The 23539-nt window shown below is 43.6% G+C and overlaps 1 protein-coding gene across 3 annotated transcripts; it reads right to left on the minus strand.

Moving 5' to 3' along the window:
* Positions 1 to 1106: 1106 nt before the first annotated feature.
* Positions 1107 to 23275, minus strand: ALAS2 (5'-aminolevulinate synthase 2). Of its 3 annotated transcripts, XM_008959212.4 has the most exons (11): positions 23086 to 23275; positions 17992 to 18187; positions 16900 to 17022; positions 15939 to 16049; positions 13231 to 13453; positions 12499 to 12683; positions 9659 to 9838; positions 7778 to 7942; positions 6947 to 7215; positions 5689 to 5851; positions 1108 to 1561 (listed from the first exon to the last, which is right to left on the minus strand). In XM_008959212.4, the coding sequence occupies exons 2-11, from the start codon at positions 18170 to 18172 to the stop codon at positions 1398 to 1400; spliced, it is 1764 nt and encodes a 587-aa protein (XP_008957460.1). In that variant the 5' UTR covers positions 18173 to 18187; positions 23086 to 23275; the 3' UTR covers positions 1108 to 1397. The 3 variants fall into 3 exon arrangements, with proteins under 3 accessions (XP_034805453.1, XP_008957460.1, XP_008957461.1); XM_034949562.2 differs by lacking the exons at positions 15939 to 16049; positions 23086 to 23275 and adding an exon at positions 19930 to 20101 and having other exon boundaries at positions 1107 to 1561; XM_008959213.4 differs by lacking the exon at positions 15939 to 16049.
* Positions 23276 to 23539: the final 264 nt, after the last annotated feature.

Consider the following 23539-nt stretch of genomic DNA (forward strand, 5'->3'; position numbering starts at 1 on the left):
GGGTTGCACTTTGGACATTGTGGAGGTACTCCATAAAGTTGAGTCAGAGAAGCTATCTCAATACTTGGTTTGCCGGCTGGCTGTAGCCCAATGATATAATTCCCAGGGAAAGGGGAGGAGGGAGGGGGGAGGAGGGAGGAGGGAATAGTGAGGAGTGAAGGATTCTCTGCTCAGTTGTAGGAGTTTCCTGTACGGCTAAGGTTAAATCAGCAAGGAAGGTGGGCTGTGTAGCCTTAAACCAGAGCTTTCCAGCTAGTGCGTCCCACAGCTGCCACAGTGGGTTACAGGGTTGAAAGAAACGGTCCTCAGCCCTCAGAGTTGCCAGGCAGGGCCTGGCACCACACGAGTCTCAGGGACGATTGCCTCCTTAGCAAGTAGTATCATTAGTACCCCTAAGTGTGCCATGGAAATGTTTCCTGTATACTGTGACCTGGAAAGTGGGAGCATTGCTTTGAACACAGTGCTTGCTCTAGCCAAGCCTCTTCTCACCTTTGAAAATGGGACTGGTAGACCAGGCACAGTGGTGCACGCCTGTAATCCCAGCACTTTGGGAGGCTGAGATGGGTGGATCACCTGAGGTCAGGACTTCGCAACCAGCCTAACATGGTGAGACCCCGTCTCTACTAAATACAAAAAAATTAACTGGGCGTAGTGGCGCGTGCCTGTAATCCAAGCTACTTAGGTGGCTGAGACAGGAGAATAGCTTGTACCTGGGAGGCGGAGGTTGCAGTGAGCTGAGATCACGCCATTGCACTCCAGCCTGGGCAACAAGAGTGAAATTCAGTCTCCAAAAAAAAAAAAAGAAAAGAAAAAGAATGGGACTGGTAAATCCTGTTCTGTGGGATGCCGTGGGAGGGAGAGAGGATAATGGATTGAGGAAGACATCCATATCCCCTTATGGAAAATACCTCTTTGGTTTTGGGGAACCACTCCTTTCTAGGGAATTTGGTTAGGGCTGACTCATTTCCTGGCTTCAGGGGCTACGCTGGGCCCAGATTTCCAGGGCCCGGATTACCAGTGAAGAGTCAATCCCTGGATTTTTATTGAAACCATTGGAGAAGAGCCATTTCAAATAAATCTGCCAAGTATCCTAGCTCTTTGCAACTCACTGTGTAGTTTTTGGGCATTTCCTTCCTCTTTCTCATTCTGTTTCCCTGTTGGTAAAATGGAATGGTGACCAACAAGTGACCTGTGGTTACCTCATAGATCTGCCACTTGTCTGAGGGAGTCAGAATGCACTTGTCTGTTCCCTGTCCAATAAAAGGCTACACATGCTGCAGTTTGTGCTTTATTTTTAGGCTCAATTCAGCTAGAGGCACACAACAAAGCAGAAGACAGGAGGAGGCCTGGACCCAAGTGAAGCGCAGGTGGGGTGTGAATCCTAGGCAGCTGGCTTCTCAGGCATAGGTGGTGACATACTGGGGCCCCATGTTCCCGAAGTAGGAACGTTCCCACTCACTCATGAGCTCAAAGTGTACAGGACGGCGACAGAAATTGCAGGCAGCCACAGACACATCCTGGAGGGGGAGCCCCACCGCAGTCCAAGCCAGCAGCAGCTTCTCTGAAGGTGGTAGGGGGAGGGGAGGGAAAAAATGGGTTAGACTAGATCTTCCAAATCTGTCACAGTACAGATGAGCCAAGATATTGATCCCCCTCAACCCTTCAAGATACCTCAGGGCCAGAAGTAGCCTACTGTTTGCTTCTGTGTGTGCCGTGAATATTACCATTTGTATCTGGATGCTGGGATATATATTATAAAAGATTTGGAAGCTCTCCTTTGACACAATTTGAAGCCATACTGTCCTGGCCTGGACCACTCCCTAAGTATAGGATGTGCTGTGGTCCAAGAATGACTGTCTGCTTGGGCTCCAAGCCCTATGAGGACAATGACAATGACAGTAACTATACTGTGTCATTGGTGCTATGACCAGGAAACCTGGGGTAGGGGGTCCACCGGGGGGTGTGAAAACCCAGAGAAGGGAACCTGACCTAGCTGGAGGAAGTACCCCAGGTACGTTCCAGGGCTCTGTTCTTGGCCTTTTCTGTGTTCATGTCCTTGTTGATCTTGTCTAGTCACATGACTTTAAAGACCATCTATATGCTGATGGTTCAGAAATTTTAATCTCCAGCTCACGCCACTCTACTGGTTTCCAATCTTGTATATCCAATGGCTTTTCTCCATCTCCACCTAGATGTCTAATATGCATTTCTAACTTATGAGTACAACTGAGCTACTCATGTCCCTACCCTCCACCAAGCTATTCTACTTTTAGCTTTTCCCATCTCAGTGGATGGCAATTCCAGTTGCTCAGTCCAAAAATTTCAGAGCTATCCTTTATTTTTCTCTTTCTCTCTTACCCTATATCCCATCTATCAGCAAAGACCCTTGGCTCTACCTTCAAAATCTGACCACTTCTTATTGCCTTCATTATGATCAAGTCTGAGCCACCATCATCTCTCACCTGGGATATTACTGTAGCCCACTCTTGGGTCTCCCTGCTTCCACCCTTGCTCCCTTTTAGTGTATTCTCTACATAGAAGTTGGAGTAATTTTGTTAAAACCCGAGTCAGAAATATCAGTCCTGTGCTCAAATCCTTTCAAGGGCTCTCAGAGTAAAAGCCAAAATCCTTCTAATGGCCTACCATACCCTATACAATCTGGTCCCACATTGCCTCTATGTACTCAATTTTTCTGTCTCCCACTTGCTTATACCATTCCACCCACACCCATCTTCTTACTGTTCCTCAAATATAAAAGGAATACTCCTGTGTCTTCCCTGCCTTAGGATGTTCCCTCTGCCTGCGATGCCATTCCCTTAGATATCTGCCTCACTAACTTCACCTCCTTCAAATTTTTGCTCAAGTTTCACCTCAGCGTCTTCTACCCTTGCCACTCTAATACTACAACCCTTCTCTGAACTCGCCCCTGGCCCCTTATCCCATTCTCCTTATCCTGCTTTATTTTTTCCCATAGCACTTAGAACTAATGTGCTACTTAATTTGCTTATTTTTGGTAATTTTTTTTTACTATCCCCTTCCACTAGAATGTAAGCTCCAGAGGGTAGGAATTTTGTGTCTGATTTGTTTGCTACTGCATCCCCAGTGCCTAGAGGTACTCAATAAATATTTGTTGAAAGAATGCCTAAGTTAAGTCTACAAAATGAAGGAAAGTAAGCCAGAGGAAAGTGTGAGGGAGGGCATTCCAATCAAAAGAGAGCAGCATGAGCAAAGTCCCAGAGGTAAGAGAGCAGAAAAAAATGAGGGAACGACAAGTCCTTCAGTGTAGCTGAAAAAACAAAATGCATGTGGGGAGGAGGTGAGGGCATAGAGATCACCATGTGGAAGGCATTGAATGCTATGCTGAAGAGCTTCAACTCTGTCCTATATGTCAATGGTTTCCAAATTTTGGACTATACATCCCTATCAGTACAAATGTTTTAGCATGTGCCTCCAATCTCTATATTTGTTTATATATTATATACATGTATAACTATCAGTCTGTATATTAAAGATCAGTATCAGTGATGCTTGATTTCCTATTTTTAAGATAAAAAAACATAAAATTCTAACACATATTCTGCTCCTTCACCCTGTAATCGTTTTGCATACCCCTTGGAGGTCACTGCTTTAGAGTCTAGAGGGAAACATGAAGGGGTTTAAGCAAGGGAGCAATATAGTCAGAATTTTAGAAAAATCCCTCTAGTGGTCATCATCGAGAAAGGATTTGAGAGGAGCAAGAGAGAAGCAGAGAAATTAGGAAAAAAATCATGTTGACATGGATTAAAGAAGTGGCAGGGGAGAAAAGCAAATAGGTTTGAGAGAGATTATAGATAACTTTTGTAGGATTTCAGGATGGATTGGCTATGGAACTTAGGGACTGGTGGAGCCATCGTGGATGCCTCATATATTCTTACAAAAGCCTAGCCTAGGTGGACATTCAGAGAACCAAGAATACTGAGAGCTCTACAATTGAAGCCCAGAGCAATAGAGAATACTGAACAAAAGGCCCAGGAGTCTGGGTCATCAGCTCAGAGAGGTGGTAGACCTAGCAGTTATGACCATGGAGGTAGAGACAGACCTCCCAGTTGCAACTTAGAAGCTGTGTGACCTTGGATCAGCGACTATATATTTTTGTGCCTCAATTTCCACATGTACAAAATGGAAATGATAAGAGGATCTCTAACTCTTGAGGTTGTTGTGGGGATTAGATGAGTTAATACGTGTAAAGTGTTTAGAACAGTGCTTGGCACATGGTGAGTACTTAATGTTAGCCAGCATTATTTAATGCTTTTGAATGAATGAATGGCGCCTACCTAGCTTGTCTTCCTTGAATTCTCATACTGCCCATGCTTCAGACAAACAGAATTATGTTGTCAATACATACCCACTGCTTTCCTGTCTCTAGGTCATTGCTCGTGGAATTCCCTTATTCTGGAATATTCTTACAACATATTCACATGTACTTCAACATGCATCATAAAAACTTCCTTACTCACAAAGCCTCTCCAATTTCATCCTTCCCACCCTCTCTCTCCATAATGTGTCCACTCCCTCTAGCTCCCAGAATACTGGAGCTCATCATACTGGACCAGTACCATCTATATCTGGCTCCTCTGCTAGACCATCAACTGCCTACATGTCTTTCATCCAACAGGCCTGGAATGAGCACCTATTCAATGTCAGGCCCTGCATTAAAAACTACCCAGGCCGGGCATGGTGGCTCACGCCTGTAATCCCAGCACTTCGGGAGGCCTAGGCAGGTGGATTACGAGGTCAGGAGTTCGAGACTAGCCTGGCCAACATGGTGAAACCCCATCTCTACTAAAAATACAAAAATTAGCTAGGCATGGTGGCACGTGCCTGTAATCCCAGCTACTTGGGAGGCTGAGGCAGGAGAATTGCTTGAGCCAGGACCTGGGAGGCAGAGGTAGCAGTGAGCCAAGATCGTGCCACTGCACTCCAGCCTGGGCTACAGAGCCAGACTCTGTCTCAAAAAAACAAAAACAAAAACAAACAAACAAACAAAAACAAAACTACCCAACAGAAATCCAACAAACATTAGGTGAATTGACTAAACTGGCATTTTCAGGGTAAATCTCAAACTACTCAGCTCTACAAGCCTCTCAATCCAGTCTCTATCTCATGTTGTCTTTGTAGACTCATAGATTGATACTCCCCTGCCCCACTCCATTCCTATGACCCTACATTCCAATACCACCTGCTTATTGTTCTTGATATATCCCTGGCTGCTTCTCATTCTCCTCACCTATCTTCATGCTCTTCCCTCTGGTAGGAATACTTCTTCCATGCCCTCTTTCTTTTAATACCACTCACTTTGCAAGACTCAGCTCAGGTGTCACCTCTACTAGGAAGCGGGTCTTGCATCCCTCAGGCTGAGTCAGGCCCCTCCTCTCTGCTCTGACAACTCTATCATGCACTGCCTTGTGGAGCTTTGATCATCCCTTAGTGTCATTGTTTGTGTTCACTATGGTATCCCCAACCAAACTGGAGCCCTACAAGTGTAGGGGCTGCTTCTCATTTATTTGTGACCCTAGTATAGGTGCTGGCACACATTAGATGTTCCAGAAATATTTTGTAAACTCGATGGTCTCTGTCCTCTCAGCTTCTCTTTCAGATCCTGGGGCTGAGGGGAGGGAGGTCCTGTAGGCACCCATGTTGAGAACTTACCCACAAAATCTTCCATCATCTGAGGGCTGTGGTGGGGGGAGGGTGCCAAGCGCAGGAGCTCTTCACCCCGGGGGACAGTTGGGTAGTTGATGGCCTGCACATAGATGCCATGCTTGGAGAGCAGGAGATCACAGAGCTTGCTGTTGAGTGCTGCATTGCCCACCTGGACTCAGGAGAAAGGCTAATCAGTACCTGCCACTCTGGCTCCACCATCACTAGCTCCATTAAGCAGATGGAGGGAACTAGATGAGGGAACATCACTGAATTTTGGGATAGATTTTTTTTTCCATTAGGGGCTTAGTGGCAGCTCCAGAATTTCTATCAAGGAGGAGCTCAGAGCTAGCAATTTGGTTTGAAAAGGATGGAGCAGAGGTGGTACCAGGAGCCCTGTTTGGAAGCTGTTTGCAGAGCAAGCACACTGATTTTACTTAGCTAATATCTTAGTTTGGGATGGTTCTGGGTGAGAAGATACCCCCCACCAAGCCAATTCTGGAACCCCCCCCCAAGCCAATTCTGGGGTGCTGTCACTAAATTAATTCATAAAATGAGTGTTTAAAGGAAATACTAGGTTAGTCTAAAGAGCAGTGACTATTTCTCATCCACAAAATTGTCACAAATAAGTGTCCTTTCCCTGCCCTGGGTTACTGACTCACACAAATACGTGTTATTTAAGAAAGAAGTAGCAGTTCATTTTTAAAGGCAGTAAATGCTCATATTGAGGATCCAAAGTAGCAGCTAATCCTATGGCTTTTGATTTTATTTTTCTGCCCTCAATTCTCAATAAGAAGTACGTTTTACACCGTGACCATAAACGCACACATACACATACATGTATATATGCAAATACCCAAAATGCATACAAATTTTTCACAAATTGATACCCTTAGTATGTGATGTACTCCAACATTTTCTATTTCTTTTCTTTTTTTAATGCTAATGATAACCCACTAAGCTGATTTTGTGACCCATTAATTGTCTTGATCCAGTTTGAAAAACTCTGAATTATAGGCTGTGAGCACTCGCTATTGTTAGGGTTAGGATAATCTAATAAGCATGAGGTAATGGCTGATGCAAGGAAAAGACTGGTTAATCCAGAATGGCTGATAATTTTTCAAAAAGGGAAACAAAGCTGGCGATAAGGGGAATGGTTAGCAGGAAAGCAAATAATTGAAGACAGCAACAGATGTAGGTTTGTTGGGAGCGTGAGGCTCCCAGAAGAAATAGGTGGAGAGGGCAATGGGCATGGTGGGGCTCTCACCCGGATGGGGATGATGTGGCTGGGGCAGGGGATGACAGGAAGGCCCCTGTCCATGAGTAGCTGGCGCATGTGCTTGACATTGCGCTGGTGGGCTCGCCTCAGGGCTTGGCCCTCCTCTCCCTTGAGCAGCCGCACAGATTCTAGAGCTCCAGAGAGCACCATGGGGGGCAGAGAAGTGGTAAAGATGAAGCCTGCAGCATAGGAGCGCACCATGTCCACCAAGTCACGGGTGCTGGCGATGTAGCCGCCCACACAGCCAAAGGCCTTGCCTGGAGACAGAAAGGAATAAGATATACACAGATCCCATAATCAGTCCCAGAGCAACAGGATCATGTGCCAGATAACACAAGGGGGTGCACCAGAAGTTGGGGCTCCAGGCTGTCTTCCCAGGCCTCTGCTCATCTGTCCATGACAAGGCAGTCGTAGCTGATAATTCTGCTGCTTTGAGATAGGACTTTCAAGTCTTGCCATATGCAATGACTAGATAGGCAGGAGCTGGGTGGGGACCTTTAGCTGGATAGGGTCAGGAGTGGAGCTAAGATGAAGCTTGGGGCTAGGGTGGGGGAGGGGTTTAGAAACACAGCTCTTCACATACTCAAGTTGAATCTAACTATTTGGCCTAGTTCAAGGTCTTTTCAAAAAACTCTACCAGACTTTCTCATCAACTCTGCAGTGGGATGCGAGTGGAGAGAGGGAGTCCAGGATGGCAGCAGCCTGGGGCTGTGAATTCTGTCCAAACAACCCCTATAGCTTTGGGGAGGAGGCAGAAAAGAATTTTGTAAGGGCCTCCTCTCTGGAGGGTATATAAGAAGGCCCAAAGCATTCACTTACCAAGAGTTCCAGAGATGATGTCAATCTTATGCATAATTCCATCACGCTCCCCAATCCCAGCGCCCCGGGACCCATACAGTCCTACAGCATGGACCTCATCCACGAAGGTCAGGGCCCCATACTGGTGGGACACATCACACAACTCCTCGAGGGGACAGATGGCACCTGAGCAAAGCCAAGGGATAGAGGTAGGACATCATAACCCTTCCCCAGCTCCATCTCCAATGTGGAATTTCCCATCCATGCCTACTTTGAGTTGGAAAAGGGTGTTGTAGAGAGGAAGGAGGATGTGCGCCTTCATTTAGAACTATTACAAACCTCTGTGTATGGATCGATTGCCTGTATCTCATCCCTGCCTTCTCTCTCTCTCTCTCTGTCTCTGTGTGTGTGTGTGTGTGTGTGTACGTGTGTGTGCACATGTGTGTGTGTTCCCCAGCCTGGGATCAAGGCTTGACTCTTTGTCTTTCTATTTTTACTTCATTCTGACAATGTCTATTTTCCTGTTTCTGCTGTGTTCAGCCTAGCATCATTTCAATGGGAGAGATTCAGCCTAAGGATAAACAGTTTGGGCAGAGTTTGCACCCCAAAAATAGGTAAATAACTATTTATTTGCAAATGTAACGAGGTAGAATGGTACCAACATAGTTTCCACTAGAGAAATAATGAATTTGAATAGTCTCAGTGGTAGAAATATACAAAAGGGATAGGATAGTTTTACTTTATTGCTAGTGTTAGAAATGTGGGAGTGGGCATAATAGTAAGTTTCTTACATATATTAACTCATTTAATTTGCATACCTATTTAATTATTATCACTTACATTTTTCAAATAAGCAACTGAGAACTGAGACACAGAGCAATTAAGAAGCTTGCCCAAGCTAGTAAATGGTCATGCTAGGATTTGAACATGGATAGTCTGGTTTTAGAGCCTGTGTGTATAGTCATTACATGCCACTTAAGATACCTAAATCAGGGAATACTATGGACTCTTTTGTTTCAGTTGGAAAAGGGACAAACTGAAATGAGTTGAGGACCTCTTCCCTTAAATAAATCCATAAGAGGATGCCTAAAACACATGATTTCTACACAACAGGGCCAGCAATAGAAAGCTTCGGACATTGTTTCAATTGAGCAAAGAAAGGAGGTAGGAGTGTGAAGATCATTTAATTCTACTAAAGCATAATAACTAGAATGGTTTCTATCATCTCTAATTCTTACAACCAGATATTTTACCTTTGGGAAAATTGAGGCTTAGACAGTTAAAGAGTTACCCATGGTCATAACCAGTAACTGTCAAAGGTGGGATTTGAACCCAGGTCTCTCTGACTTGAAAACCTGTTTTGACCCCAATGCTTCATACTGGACCTTGAAAAAAATCCTAGGCAATGGTTTTTGAAATTTCCTTCATAAAAACCAAACACTGGGATTATTGATTTACATATCATTTCTAACAAGAGAAGTGTTACTCGAGGAATTGGAGTTATATGTGTTAGGGTGCAGATACTCACTTTAGCACCAACTTGCTGAGCCACTCAAGATGAATTGGATGCCAACTCTGAACTTTAGTTTCTTTACCTATAAGATGAATGTAATAGCTGCCTCCATTCTTTGGCATTTACTAGCTGTGTGACCTTGGACAAATTACTCTTATGTCTCAGTTTCCTCATGTAAAAAATCAAAATAATAATAACACCTATCACATAGAATTGTTCAGAAAATTAAGTGAATTAATACATGTAAAATACTAATAATTTTGCTTGGCACATAATAAACACTATAAATATTAGCTGTTATAATGTTATCGTCATCATCATCATCATCATGATCATCATGGTTTTTGTGAGACCAACACTAGTAAACATACACTCACTCATATACATACCATCCATGGAGTGGACAGTCTCAAAGGCCACAATTTTGGGTATCTTAGGGTTGGACTTCTCTAGAAGTTTCTTTAGGTGGTCAGGGTCATTGTGCCTGAAGACAAACTTGGCTGCTCCACTGTTACGGATACCTTGGATCATGGAAGCATGGTTGCCTGCGTCTGAGTAAATCTCGCACCCTGAGGAAGCAGATGTATAATCCTTAAGCTTCTGTCCCAGTACTCCCACTTCAACCTTCAGGTTTGACCTGGCAAAGAAAAGGGCCAACCCTTTCTTCCCTTTGAAGACCTTGCTCTGCTTCTTCCTTCTCTGGGAACTTTTGTGACACTTCTTTCTCCCTTGGAAGGACTTCACTGTTCCCAAATTCTGACCCCTACATCCTTCCCTCCAGTCATTTGTAACCCTGGTCTAGCCTCTGACTGCCTTGGGGTGGAAGAACATTTAATTTCCCAAGAAGCTTCAGAGTTTTTTGAGGACAGGACCTATTTTCCTTCTCCCCAATATATAAGATCAAGACTTGAAAAAGGGATTACCCCAGGGAATGTTTGTTGACTCGGACTGATGCTAGATTGTTCCTAGTCTAGATGAAATTCCATCCATTCCAGGTAGCATCTGCTTGTGGTTACAGGGATGGATATTTATCAGGCTTTTACTGTTGGAATCATAAGCTTATGGCATGTCAGAGCTGGCAGGGCTGTTAGTGATCATGGGATTCATCCCTTTACTATACAAGTGAGAAAGCTAAGGTCCAGAAAGATTTGAAGAATGCAGGGCTTTTTACTGGGCAATCCTGGTGGGGCAGGTGGGCATGTGAAATTGGTAGAGGGAGTTGATTCCTGGACCTCCCCAACCCCTGCCACCAACTGCACTGCCATCAGGGAACTGTGGCCTTTTTATAAGATTAAGGGATAACTTCCACCTGAGAAAATGAGTTATGGCTTTCTGGAGAAAATGGCTTGAAAGACAAGCAGACTGGGAGTTGCATGGGAGCAAAAACATCTTATTATCTCTCTGTCTCTGGTGTCCAGTATAAGAGTAAGCACACAGTAGATGCTAAGTAAACATTTATTAAATGAATGGATAAATAAACTGATGACAGATTTATAAGTAAGTGAATGAGTATATGAATGAATGTATTACTGAATGAAATAGTGAGAGGAGGGATGCAAAAAGGTGAGACCGAAGAGATACATAGAAGCCAGATTATTGAGAACTTTAGAAGCTGTGATAAGAAATTTGGATTTGGTCCTGGGGGAATGGGGGTCCACTAAAGGGTTTTGACCAGGGCTGAGGGTGGGGTGACAAAGATAGTTTTGCATTAAAAAAAATTCTGACTGTTGTAAAGAATAGATTATCGGAGGGCAAAGGTAAAATTTTCTTTAAAAAATGATGTTGGATCAGGCTAGGATGCTGGCAGTAGAGATGGAAAGAAGTTTAATTCTAATGGTTGAGGAGGGGATGGACTAAAAACAACTTAAAGATGTTGAGTTTAGTTGGGGCTTATGGGTGGACTCAAAAAAAGTTTCTGAGAAGTGGTGGTAATATTTTTGCTGTGCTGAAGAATCAGCAGGAGGTGAGGAAGTAGATAGTAAGAGCGAAGACTTCTCTCAAGCAGTTTGCCTGTTATAGGGAGGAAAGAGGGCAGTAGCTAGAGAGTGATCAGGGGTTGAGGCAATGTTTTTTTATAAGATACAAGAGACTTGAAAACATGTTTAAAGAGAGGGAGAGGCTGAAGATACAGGAGAGGAGGAGAGAGCCAATAGGTCAAGATTCCTAAGGTGGTAGAGGGGAATGGGGCACAGAGCAACAGTGGAAGGATTAGTCACAAGAAAAAGGATACTTCTTCCACTATGACAGAAGAGAAGGAGTGAGGAGAGGACATTTGAAGATGCTTATGAGTTTGTAGGTGCTTTGTGGCTGGGAGTCAACGACATTGCTGTCTGGTATCTTCTATTTTGAATGTAGTAGAACATGAAGTTGTCTGCTGAGGGAGATGGGGAGGAGGGGGTGCGGGAAGGCTGAGGATAATGGTGGTTTGGCAAAACTGCCCCATAAACTTCGAGAACTGACCAGGGAAATGGGATTGTCAGAGACCATGGAGAACCCAGTAGAGGTTAAGAGTATGAATTTTTAGTGACTCCTGTCTGAGCAACTGTATGAGCCCAGAATTGATATAGTGAAGATGGAGAGTTGTATTCATTCTGGATTGGGCCTTGGCGGAAGGACAACAAGGCGTATGAGGTGAGGACATTACAGACTAGAGAGTAGGAGACTGGGAATATGGGAACCAGTGTACAAGTGAAGGGATTGGCTTTAGGCAGAAGGAGAGATATGCCTTCCATTGTAAAAGGAAAGAATGAGGCAAGGCTAGATGAACAATTAGATAAGTTCGTAGGTTTGGTGGCAATAAATAAGGATTCTCTGTCTGGGGCTTCTGTTTTTATTGTGAAGTAAGATGTGAGGTTATTTGCTGAGTGTGGAGGAGAAGGTAGTCAGAGGTTTTCGAAGAGGAGAAAAAGTTTGAAAAAGCTCCTGTGGAGACATAAAATAACTATGTATGTGTGTTAAGAGCTCAGTTGAGTTGGGAGGTGATGAATTTATAGTGTTTCCTTTCTGTGAGGTGGGGTAATGTTCCCCGGTAATGGTCCTCTCTACGTGCAGAAGGAGAGAAAGCAGAGGGATATAATTATCCAGTGTTGAGGATATGCAAGGTGGATAAGAAGGAAGAACAATGGGAGTGAGGGAACTCCAAATACAGGGAAGGAGTGATGGAACCAGTGAAACTGGATGCTGTATTGCAGGATACCAGCCCTGAACAAAGCTCAGGCCTCAGGCTTACCTGGCAGGATCTTGGCCAAGGTGAAGAGAGTAGAGTCATTGGCAACAAAGCAGGAGGAGAAGAGCAGGGCTGAGTCCTTCTGGTGCAGCTCAGCCAGCTCCTGCTCAAGCTCCACATGAAACTTACTGGTGCCTGAGATGTTGCGGGTGCCACCAGCTCCAGCACCATGACGCTGCAGGGTCTCCCTGGCCAGGAGAAAACAGGAGAAAAGGAGAAAAAGAAACTCTCGTCAGGCATCAAGGAACTGGGTAGGTTTCTCTTCCTTGATGGGAGTCAATGTTGAGTTAGTGATCCTATATAAACTGTGTCCTATGAGACAAAGTAGAGGGAAGGATGGGGAGGATAGGGAGACATGTGCCTTCCTTCTAGGACTGGAGGTACTCAGGGAGAGAGGGAGAAGCTAGGTTGAGCTTGAGTAGTTTGGAAGACCTAGAGGAAGTCACACTCCATCTCTGGCAATACTAATTCTGCAGCTAGATTAAAAACTCAGGCAGAGTGGGCCTTGCTTGGTCTCCCATCCTTCCCCACCATAGCATTGGACACTGAAGAGTTTGGGAAACATGGTGTGTTGACTTATTTCATATCCAAGGAATAGATATGATGGAGGACCTTGGACAAAAGAAGTGGTGATAGAACCCAGGTTTCCACTGCCAGCTCTGCCTTTTTTTTTTTTCCATGTGTGGTTTTTCATCTCCTCTGGCCACTGCTGATGGCTGAAAGCCTACTACTCACTGTGTGGCTTGCAAGACCTGAGGGTGTCGGCTCATGCCCAGGTAATCATTACTACACCAGACGGACACATCCTTTGAGGCCACAGATGCCTCAGAGAAATGTTGGGCAAAGGGATATGCATCAGCCCAGCGGTTCACAGTCTTGAACACACGGTAGGTGTGATCCTGTTTCTTCTCCATGATCTTGTCCCTGAAAAACTGGTCATAACTGAAGACATAGTTTCCTGCAGGAGCAGATATGAGGATGAAAAGAATTCATTTTAAGTCTCTCCCTGGCTAGTCTGTATTTTACCCATGTTGCTGATTTTGAGTTCTCCAACTCTTTTTCCACATATTCATTTATTTGCTCAGTCATTGACTTATGGACCACATTAACTCTCTACTACTTCATTCAGCCATCCGTTTGCTTACTCATTCACTCATTCACTCAGTAGTTCATTCACACATTCATTTAGACTTTCTTATGGCCTCTTCTCTCTTCCCGGGTTGGTGTGGCAGCCTCCTTACTAGAATCACTGCTTTCAGTCTCACTGGAAGGAGTATCAACAGATCTTGTTTCTAGCAATCTCTTTGCCACTTCCTAGCTGTGTGGCCTTGAACAAGTCATGAATCTTCTTTCTTACTTTAAATTTCTTTATTTGTAGAATGAGGCTAATAATACTTTCCTTGGAGAGTTGTGAGCATCTGACAACCAACAACATGTAATATATTCAGACTAATAAATGGCACATGGTAATAGTAGTATTATTACTGCTATAGTATTAGTAGTCATAATAATACTAATAAAGATAGCTAATATTCAATTATATTATTATAGCTAACATTTAATGAATGCCTAGTACATGTAAGTTCTTTCCTAGGAACTTTATAAATATTTAATTTATTCCTCACAACAATGCTCCATGGACAGTTCTATTAGTATCTCCATTTTACAGATGAGGGAACTGGGGCATTAAGTGTTAGACAACTTGACCAGGGTCATGCAGCAAGTAAGTGTTCATCAAGTAAGTAACTCAGAGCCCACTTCTTTAACCATTACCACTATAAAATGGGGTAACTTTATTTCTAGGATAAATTGAAATAACGTTTGCCAAAGAGCTTGTTAAACTCTAGAACTCTTTACGTGAGACAGAAATCATGTTGCAGACAGCAATTTATATGGCTGCTGGAGGTGCAAACTGGTAACATCCTTGCTGCAGAGATGTTTGGAAATACATATCAAAAGTTTTTTAAATGCACATACTGACATATCTAGAGAAATATTTGCAGCATACTTAACAGACAAATGATTGATACTCAGAATTTATTATATAATCTCTGAAAAATTAACATGAAAAATTTCAACTCAGTAGAAAAATGGGCATAGAATATGAACAGACAATTCAATAAATGTAGAAAAAGATTCTTAATCAGGAAAAATAAAACTGGGAAAACAAAATTTCACCTATCAATTGATAAAGATTTAAAGTTTGATAATATCAAGGGCTGGTAAGGGTATGAGACTATGGATACCCTCCTTGATAACTGGTACAGCCATGTTGGAGGGCTAATTGACAAAATGTATTAATATCAAAAATGTACACATCCTTACATCCCAAGAATTTCCACCACTGAGTGTCCATCCTGGAGAAACACTTGCCTGTGTACACAAGGAGATACATTCAAGGATGTTTGTTGCACCACTGTTTGTAATAGAAAAAATTGGAAGCAACCAAATAGAGGAGTAGCCAAATAATCTCTATTATATCTATACTACAAAATATTTTGAAGCATTGAAAAATAAGGTAGATACATATGTGTTAAAGTGGAAGCATTTCCACAGTATATTGTTGAGTGAAAAAAGGGCACAGAGTAAAATATATAGCAAGATATTATTAGGTAAAAATAAAAATTGAAAAAAGTAATACTATACATTTTCTTTGAGTACATTTGTATGTATGTAAAACCAACCTACAATCTAAACTGACAGAATACAAAAAATTGGAAACAACAACTTAAATTATAGATGCTTGATTAACTGAATGATATTGAATCCATACTATACCCATGACATATTTTTAAGTGAACAAAACAGCATAACGAACTCCAGGTAAAATAAGATCACACTTCTAACAAAAGCAAGGGTGTGGTGAAGAGAGCAGAGGGTGTGTGTGTGTGTGTGTGTGTGTGTGTGTGTGTAGCCATAGAAAAATATCTGGGAGAAAATATAACAAAAACTTAATGGTGGAACTCTGCATGACTTAAATTTCCCTCCTTATACTTTCCTGTATATGTTGAAAAATATTTTACCATGAATCATATTCCTTTTACATTAGAAAATAATGTAAATGTCATTATGGAAAGGAATATAAACACATATAAGAATGGGGAAAAGGTGCTCTATGAAGGGTGAAAGTTTTTGAGGGAAGCATAGAGAAGAAATAATGGAAATAAGCCTAATATTTAATGAAGCCTCATTAGAAACACTTCCATAAATGTAATTTCACTTTCTTCTCATGGTAACCTATTGAGGTAGGTATTAAATGCCACTGAAGGAAAGTGTCTTACTTGCCAAAACACCTAGATCCAGCAAGTGCCAGCATTAAATTTTAAACTCAAATTTCCTTTGGTTCCAAGGCCCTTCTGTACTGTTTCCCCTACTGTGACAGAGGCCCTTTCAGAATGCCTTCCCTATTCCGGTCCCCTTTTTTTCCACCTCAGCAAACTCACCAGGCATATTGTTCTGAATCAGGTGTGTGACCTTCCCAGAGATCTGCTCCTGCTCCTGGGGACCGGAAAATGGCTTCCTTAGGCTGACTGAGACCAGGGAGCTAGGCAGATCTGAGACGGAATGTGAGATTCATTGGCCGTGAAGAGAATGGGGGAAAAAGAAAGCACGTGTTGTCCTCTTTAAGCTCAATGCAACACATGAAAATTCAAGTTTATAAAGTAAGGGCAGCTTCTACAGCGAGAAGAAATCTTCTCCAAGGTGAGCTTCTATTTATCCCCCCGAATGGAGACTATTACATTGTTAGGAAACCTTCTATAAGGTGAATCATACTTCTCTCCACTAGGATTTTCCCTTGGGTCAGGTAACTGGAGCAGCCACCCTGGGTCCTGCATTTAGAAAGTAGATGCAGGATAATGTACCTTACTCTTCTTTTCTAAACATCATTAAATTTCAATTTTGAAGTTTTTGTCCTTAATGATATCCCAAAGGGGCCTATGAAAGATGTCAACAGTGTGGCCATATCTCAAGGGTGATTATCTTGGGTGGTCTGCACTAATTAAGTTGACCTGGGGATCTGCACCCTGGTTAAAGGAGGTACCTACTCCCAGCTCTTTCTCTTTCATGCAAATCCATATTCTCATAGAGTGGTCTTGCTGAAATGTGGGACCCCAGCCTGTTGGGATCAGTTTAGCTACCTGAAAAAGAGGAGTCAAAATTCTAGAGGGCTCATCTTAGAATAATGACTAAAAGTTTCAGGAGCCCATACATATGTGTTTGTCAGGTATGGTGTGCTTCAGCATACAGCCTAAACTGTTGCCTACCATGGCTCCCCTGGAAAGACTGGACTTCTCATCATGGGATGTGTACTGGCTGCTTTTGTATTAGCCTAGCTCAGGACTGTGACGTAGTGTGTTCAAGCATTAGGAGTAAAGGTTGCATAAGGTGGAACTTGACTCCAACCTGTCTTGAAAGCCTTCACATCCTCCTGGACTTCTGGGGCTGCCTTCTGCACAATCTTGCTCTTCCCATCCTGGAGTTCCGACAGCATGAAGGGACAGTGGCCCTTCACCCAAGATGGAGAATCTATGCAAAGGTAAGAGAGTAATTTGGGGTGCATTTCTAGTCATAAGTTCAGCTCAACAATAATTGCTGAGATCTAATGTACCCCTAAAGCCCTATCTCAGGCTATTGTAGAGACACAGAGATAGATGAGTCTGGTCCCTGTGCTAGGGGAGCTACTAAACTGGTGGGAATGGCATACACTGAAGACACATTGTGAACAGTGCTGGGATAGAGGAAGTACATGGGCTACAGAAGTCCAGAAGAGGGAGGGGAAATGAGCCAGAATTGGAATTAGACAGTTTGGAGGTCTAAGCAGGCTTTGCAGAGGAGATGATGGCCAAGCTTAGTGTCAAATGAGAAGTATGAGATTCTCCAGTACAGGGTCTAGGAGAGGGTAATCTGACAGGAGCAAAGGCAGAAACTCTTGACAGAATAGTTGATTTAGGCAATTTTAAGTAGTTTCAGCATGTCTGGAGTATAGTGTGTGAGGGACATGACAGTGAGACTGTTTCTTTTCTTTTCTTTGACAGATTCTCGCTCTGTTGCCCAGGCTGGAGTGCAGTGGCACGATCTTGGCTCACTGCAACCTCCGCCTCCTGGGTTCAAGCAATTCTCTGCCTCAGCCTCCCAAGCAGCTGGGATTACAGGCGCCCACCACCACTCCCGGCTAATTTTTTTATTTTTAGTAGATACGGGATTTCACCATCTTGGCCAGGGTGGTCTTGAACTCCTGACCTCGTGATCCACTCGCCTCGGCCTCCCAAAGTGCTGGGATTACAGGCATGAGCCACTGTGCCTGGCCGAGAATGAGACTCTTTCTAGAGAACCTGGCAGAAGACAGATTCTGGGTATATTTTGGGGCCAGTTCATGCTATCTTGACACTTTTCACATGAACCGTCCTAATTATTAGGCAAAGATGGCCAGTATAACTTGGAACTTTTACCCCAGGACCCTAACATTCTCCCCTTTTGCTAGCAGCCTCTTCTTACCTCCTCCAGCCTTTGTTGCCTTAAGGTGGATTTGAGAACAGTTTGGTCCTTGGGTAGCCAGGATGGGACAGCGTCCAATACCAAACAGGAACTGGTGAGTCTTAACCACCTTGCCTAGGAGGCTTGTGGGGCCCCGGGCAAGCACTGGGCAGCACTGTAGCAGCATGGCTGCAGTCACCATCTTGAACCCAAAGTCCTGCAGAAGACATGGAAGAGATGAGGTTCCATCATGAGGGCCTGGCAAAAAGCCAAGCCTTTGATCCTCGTCTTCAGCTTCCCACCCAAAACTTGCTCCTCCGAGATGCTCTTATTGCCCTTCCAGGGAAAGAACTTCTTTCCCAATGTTAACATGTACCAATAAAACATGAGAGAGGAAGAAATAGGAAACTGACTACTGGGCAAAGGGGTGAAGGAAACAGTTCTAACTGGAGGTCAGAAAGCCTGGATTCTGACTCACATTCTGGCACTGACTACCTCTGTGATGATGAGGATCACTGAAATGTGTTTTTGTGTGGCAGGATGAGAACTGCCAACCCACTAACCCTTAAGGCCAAGATCAATACTTAAGGCCAAGAATCTTTCTAAGAATGTTGGTCTTAGCCAAGTGAAGATTCAGCCTGCTAATGCAAACATATGTCATTGAGTAGAGCTCCTGAGGCTTGGCCCAGGGTGTTTCCTAAGCAGGATCAGCCAGAGAGGGAGAAGGAGCTTGAGGTCACATGTATCGGTTTAAGGAAATCAAGGGAACAGGAAGGAAGGGTAGGCCCTAGGTCCTACAGAATGTGTACCACCAGCCTGATATTATGCTGTCTTTGAATTTGCTCCTGTCTCTTGGATAAGCACAGATATAGGAAGAGGTGAAAGCAAGTCCCAGTGGGGCTGGAAAACAGGGACAAAGACATAGTCTATGGATTAGTGAAACAGGCAGAGGCCAAGACAGAGAAGAGAAAGGGGGCAAAGAGATCAGAAAAAGAGAAAGCAAATGACACACAGGCACTCAATAAATATTTGTTGAATTTTGGGGTAAATTGATGAATGAACAGAGTCTGAAATTGAGGAAGGAGAAGGGACTAGGAGAAAAGCCAGAAGAAAAGAAAATTTAGGAAAGATAAAAGGAGGAAAGTAGAGAGAGAACAAAGATGTGGTGGTGGTGGTAGAGTTAAAAGAACAGAAATTGAGGGGGAAAAAGAGATCAAAGGTAGAGGGAAAGGGAGCAGGGTAGAGATGAAAACAGAGATTGAGTCGAGAGAAAGAGAAAATGAAAAAAGAAAAAGGGGGTGGGGATAGTGCACACAGGGATAAAGGCAGAGACAGATAGACCAAGGGACACGAAAGGGACATGAGGAGGGATCAATGAGTCTAGAGGATTATACAAAGATTCATAGAAGTGAGAACAGGAGTGGAGAGGATCCAGCAGGGGTAGAGAGTCAGTCAGACACAAAGATAAAAAAATGCTGCCAGAAATTGCAAAAGGCTAAGTGAGTTTAGGGAAGAGAATCATGGCCCTAATTGAGGGAGATGAGAGAGAGACCGAGGGACAGAGAGAAGAGAGTAGAGAAAATGACAAGACCAAAGGATAGAGACAGAGAGGTGACTAAAGCAGGGGGATGAGGGTTAAGAGGGGTGAGAGCTGAGAGACACCAAGAGAAAGACAGCTAGAGAGAGCAAGAAGGAGAGACAGATGTAAAGAAAAAGGGCAAATTGGAAAGACAGAGTCAAAAAGTGAGACAAGATAAGGGACAGTACAATGGGAGAGACATGGGAGAATGTGAGAAGACTAAAGCACTGACACTGTGAAGAAAGTTACTGAGTAGAATCTACTAGCACCCTCAGCCTTATGTTTTGAGGGACAGGTCAGCTCATGGCCCTGCCCTCATATGGCAACCTCCTTCATCTCCCTCCCTTCCTGATCTCATAGAACAAGCACCCTCCCCGTACCTCACAAAACAACCTCTTTTTCCTGTTCCATCCCAGAGCAACCTCTCCCCCTCTCATGGGCTGTCACAGCAGCCTGGGTTGGTATGTGGGGCCAAGGCATGTGGGCCCTGAAATTGGAAAAGACAGAAGGGTTGTTGGAGGGACTAAATGAAACAATCCAAGTTAAGCCTTTAGTATAGTGTTTGGCACATAGTAAATCTTCAATAAATGTTAGCTTTTCTTATTAAAATTCCAGCTCTCCAATTTCATTGTTGGATGTTCTTGTTCAAATCACTTCCCCTCTCTGGATCTTGGCCTTCATCAGCTGTCAAACGTGAGGTAATTATGGCCACTTCACATGGTAGGTAAGGAATTGGATCCAGTGCCTACCTCATATCTGGAGATATGTGTTTCCCTTCCCCTGCCTGCTTGTGAAAGCTAAAGCACTTGGGGCTGAGCCTGCAGACCACAGATAAAGTTGCCAGAGTTTATCGCCATTGCGGTCTGACCACTCCTCAAGCTGAGACCAGGGCGTGGGAGAGAAGAGGAGCCCCTTCCTGGAATCACGTCTGAGCATCTGGCTAGAGCTGGCCCTGGCTATTGGTGGTAAGAAGTGGATGGCCCAGAAGTGCAGGCAAGGCAGATGACAAGGCTCCAGGCTCCTGTAAACTCCCCTAACATCAATACTGTCAACAATAATGCCAACAACATTGGGGTATGTAGTGGGAAGGAAAGCCCCCAATATTGGAGGCAAAGTCCAGTCCTGCCTTGGGATGGTGGAGAAGACCTACCTCCTGTATATAAAAACAGGAGAAATTAACACACATCATTACTAGGGGGCTTTTGGACATGATATGCTCAGGGTCCTGGGAAAATATAGACCACTTCTTGGAATTTGTTGAATTCTCAAGTTCTTTCAAGCTCCTGTTCTCATTTCTCTTGTTCTGTTACTCCTTTCCTGAAATTTGCTCTGCCTCACTCTGCCTGGCCATCATTATACCCATGACCTTGTAGTCTAGTTACCATGGGCTCTGTTTCTATTCCATCTCATTACCTACCAAGAGACTAGAGTGAGTAAAATTGAATCAAGGAAGCATTTAGCCAAACTACTTGGGTTTGAATCCTGGCTCCACCACTCACTAGCTTTGGGACCTTAGAAAAGTCACTTCCCTGCTGTACATCTTATATCTGGAAAATGTTGGTAATAACAAGGACAATCTGCATCACAGGAATGTTGTGAAGATTCAGTAAGATAATCCATATAAAGCATTTAGCAGAGTACCTATCCTAGAGTAAACAGTAAAAAAGTGTTAAATATTATATTTAATTGATAGACTTTATTATTTTTATTTTCTCCATTTCCCATGTAGAAAAAATGAACGTACAGCCAAGGGAAGTCACATGAATATACCAGGCTGGGTTTGGGAAGCTAGAGAATTGATTCTTGTCCCAATCCTGTTACAATTTATTGTGTGAACTTGGGCTCTGTAATTCCCCTCTCTGGGCTTCCGTTTCTCCACTGACATTGGACTAGATAATTTCATAGATTCCGCCTAGTTCTGATAGTCAAACACTTACAGAGCCCTCTGTGCCAGGCCATGTTCTCATGTCAACCCTGTGATGATAGGGAAACTGAATCCCAAAAAGATTAAGTCACCTGTCTAGATCAGAAAGCTAGTACATAGGAGAAGCAGGATTTGAACCTAGGCAATCTGTTTCCAGAGATTCCTAACTTAACCATTATGGATCTGTGATTCAAATATTACTACCTTTTTTTCTTGACTGAGGGCCTGACTCTAGACATTTATCTCCTCTGCTGCACTAACATAGGCCTCTTTCCAGGTCATATGCCATTTGTCACCAATGCCTTACCAAAGGAACAGATCTGTAACTACAGTGGAATTTCAGGTACTGTTGAATATTCATTTACTCTACCATTCAATAACTTACATACCTAATGTGTGATAATGCTTGCCAGGCATCTTCTTAAAACAATACTTTTAACCAAAGAGATGATGGTGAAATTTGAGACCAAGTAACAGATCATTACTGAAAGTTTTTCCCTACGACTTTAAAATCCTTTCTTGTGTCAGCACCCAATCTGTACTCCCAGAGGTCAAAAGGGCCAACTGCAACTCTACCCCAGCAGACAGCCAGAAAACACTCATTGCAGCATTCCTTGTCCCCCACCCCCCCACCCCTTTTGTGGCCTGCTTTGCAAAAGTCAATTAGGTCTGGAAGGGAAGTGGTAATTTCTCTTCAGGAGTTGGAAACATCAGGCCTTACTTCTCTTCCTAGTACCCCTTTCCCACCATGGAAGAATCATACAGAACTTTAGATAACTGTAATCAGAGAATCAGAAATTCTTAGAAACAGGAAAATTTAGAAGATCACAAAATCAAAACTAGAAAGGGTGGTGGAAATTACAGGCCAAGCCTTTTTTTCAGAGAGTGAATGACTTGCCTAGGGTCTCACAGTGAATTAGGATGAGAATAGAAATCTGTTTACTTTCTGTATAGTGACACTACATTCCTCTTCCACTTTCTTCACTTATTTCTGCTAATTATTCATCTCTTAATTCCCCAAATCTCTCCTTACCCAATTCATCATTCCCATCACCCCCACATCCTCTTAGTTTCCCTCCCTAGCTCTTCCCCCACCCCTAGGCTCCCCATGGGCTCTGACCCACTGAGCTCTGCTGTCAGCCCAGCAGGTAGAGGGAGTCAAAGGGAGAGAGGAATGGGGAATTGCAGGAAGAAATATTAAGCCATCGTTCTTGATAGAGAGGAAGAGAGAGACAGAAACACAGAGACGGAGAGATACAAAGCCAAGGAAAGAGACAAAAAGGGGGAGAGAAAGAAATTTAGAGAAAAAGATAGTTAGAATTCAGAGGGAAAAATAAGAGAAAGCAAGAGTGTCAGAGAATGATGAAATGAAATGAATGATCTTGAAAACTAACAAAAGAAAGTAACGAAGGGAAAAAGAGAGAAGAAAGCTGAAAATGAGGAAAGACAGAAAGAGACATGGGAGATAAAAAGAAAATGAAAAAGAGACAGATTCTAAGAAACAAACAAAGGAAAAAGTCAGATCTAGTCAGACCAGAGAGTCAGTGTGTACAGCCCTGAGAGACCAGCTGGCAGACCAGAGATAGGGTGCCAGGCTGAAAGCAGCTCTTACCTGTTGCCCTGCACTGAGGACGAACGAATGACGGGTGGGTACTTGGGTTAGGACCTGGCATTTATCCCTTCTCCTCTGACTCAGCCCCACCCACCCTGCCTTCTGCCGGCCTGGCCCTGCATTGGCCCCAAAGGTATCTCAGTCCCTTCCTTGCTAGAGATAAAACCCAAAGTAGCCCCTCCCTCTAGTGTACCCCCTCCCCCAGCTCTGGCTCTTCCCTATTTTCTTCTCTCTATAGGACAGTAAAATTAGCTCATTTGGGCTTTGGAATCAGACCATCCACATAGAGCTGGGATACCTTGAGCAAAACCACCTCTCTGACTATAGATCTCCTCAACTATAAAAGGAGGGCAATAAAACCCAGAAGTGACTGTGGCACAAGTTGGGAGGGCTCTGGAGTCAGACCTAGAATACAGTGTTGTGCTTATGAGCTCTAACAGTCAGCTTCCACAGA

The sequence above is a fragment of the Pan paniscus genome, chromosome X (genome assembly GCF_029289425.2).
Source record: "Pan paniscus chromosome X, NHGRI_mPanPan1-v2.0_pri, whole genome shotgun sequence".
Taxonomy (NCBI): domain Eukaryota; kingdom Metazoa; phylum Chordata; class Mammalia; order Primates; family Hominidae; genus Pan; species Pan paniscus.

Coding starts and splice junctions, on each gene's coding strand:
- ALAS2 (XM_008959212.4), bottom strand. CDS start 18,172: ATGGTGACTGCAGCCATGCTGCTACAGTGCTGCCCAGTGCTTGCCCGG. Junction 17,023..17,991: donor GGCAACAAAGGCTGGAGGAG/GTAAGAAGAGGC, acceptor ACCTTTGCATAG/ATTCTCCATCTTGGGTGAAG. Junction 13,454..15,938: donor GATTCAGAACAATATGCCTG/GTGAGTTTGCTG, acceptor CTGCTCCTGCAG/GAAACTATGTCTTCAGTTAT.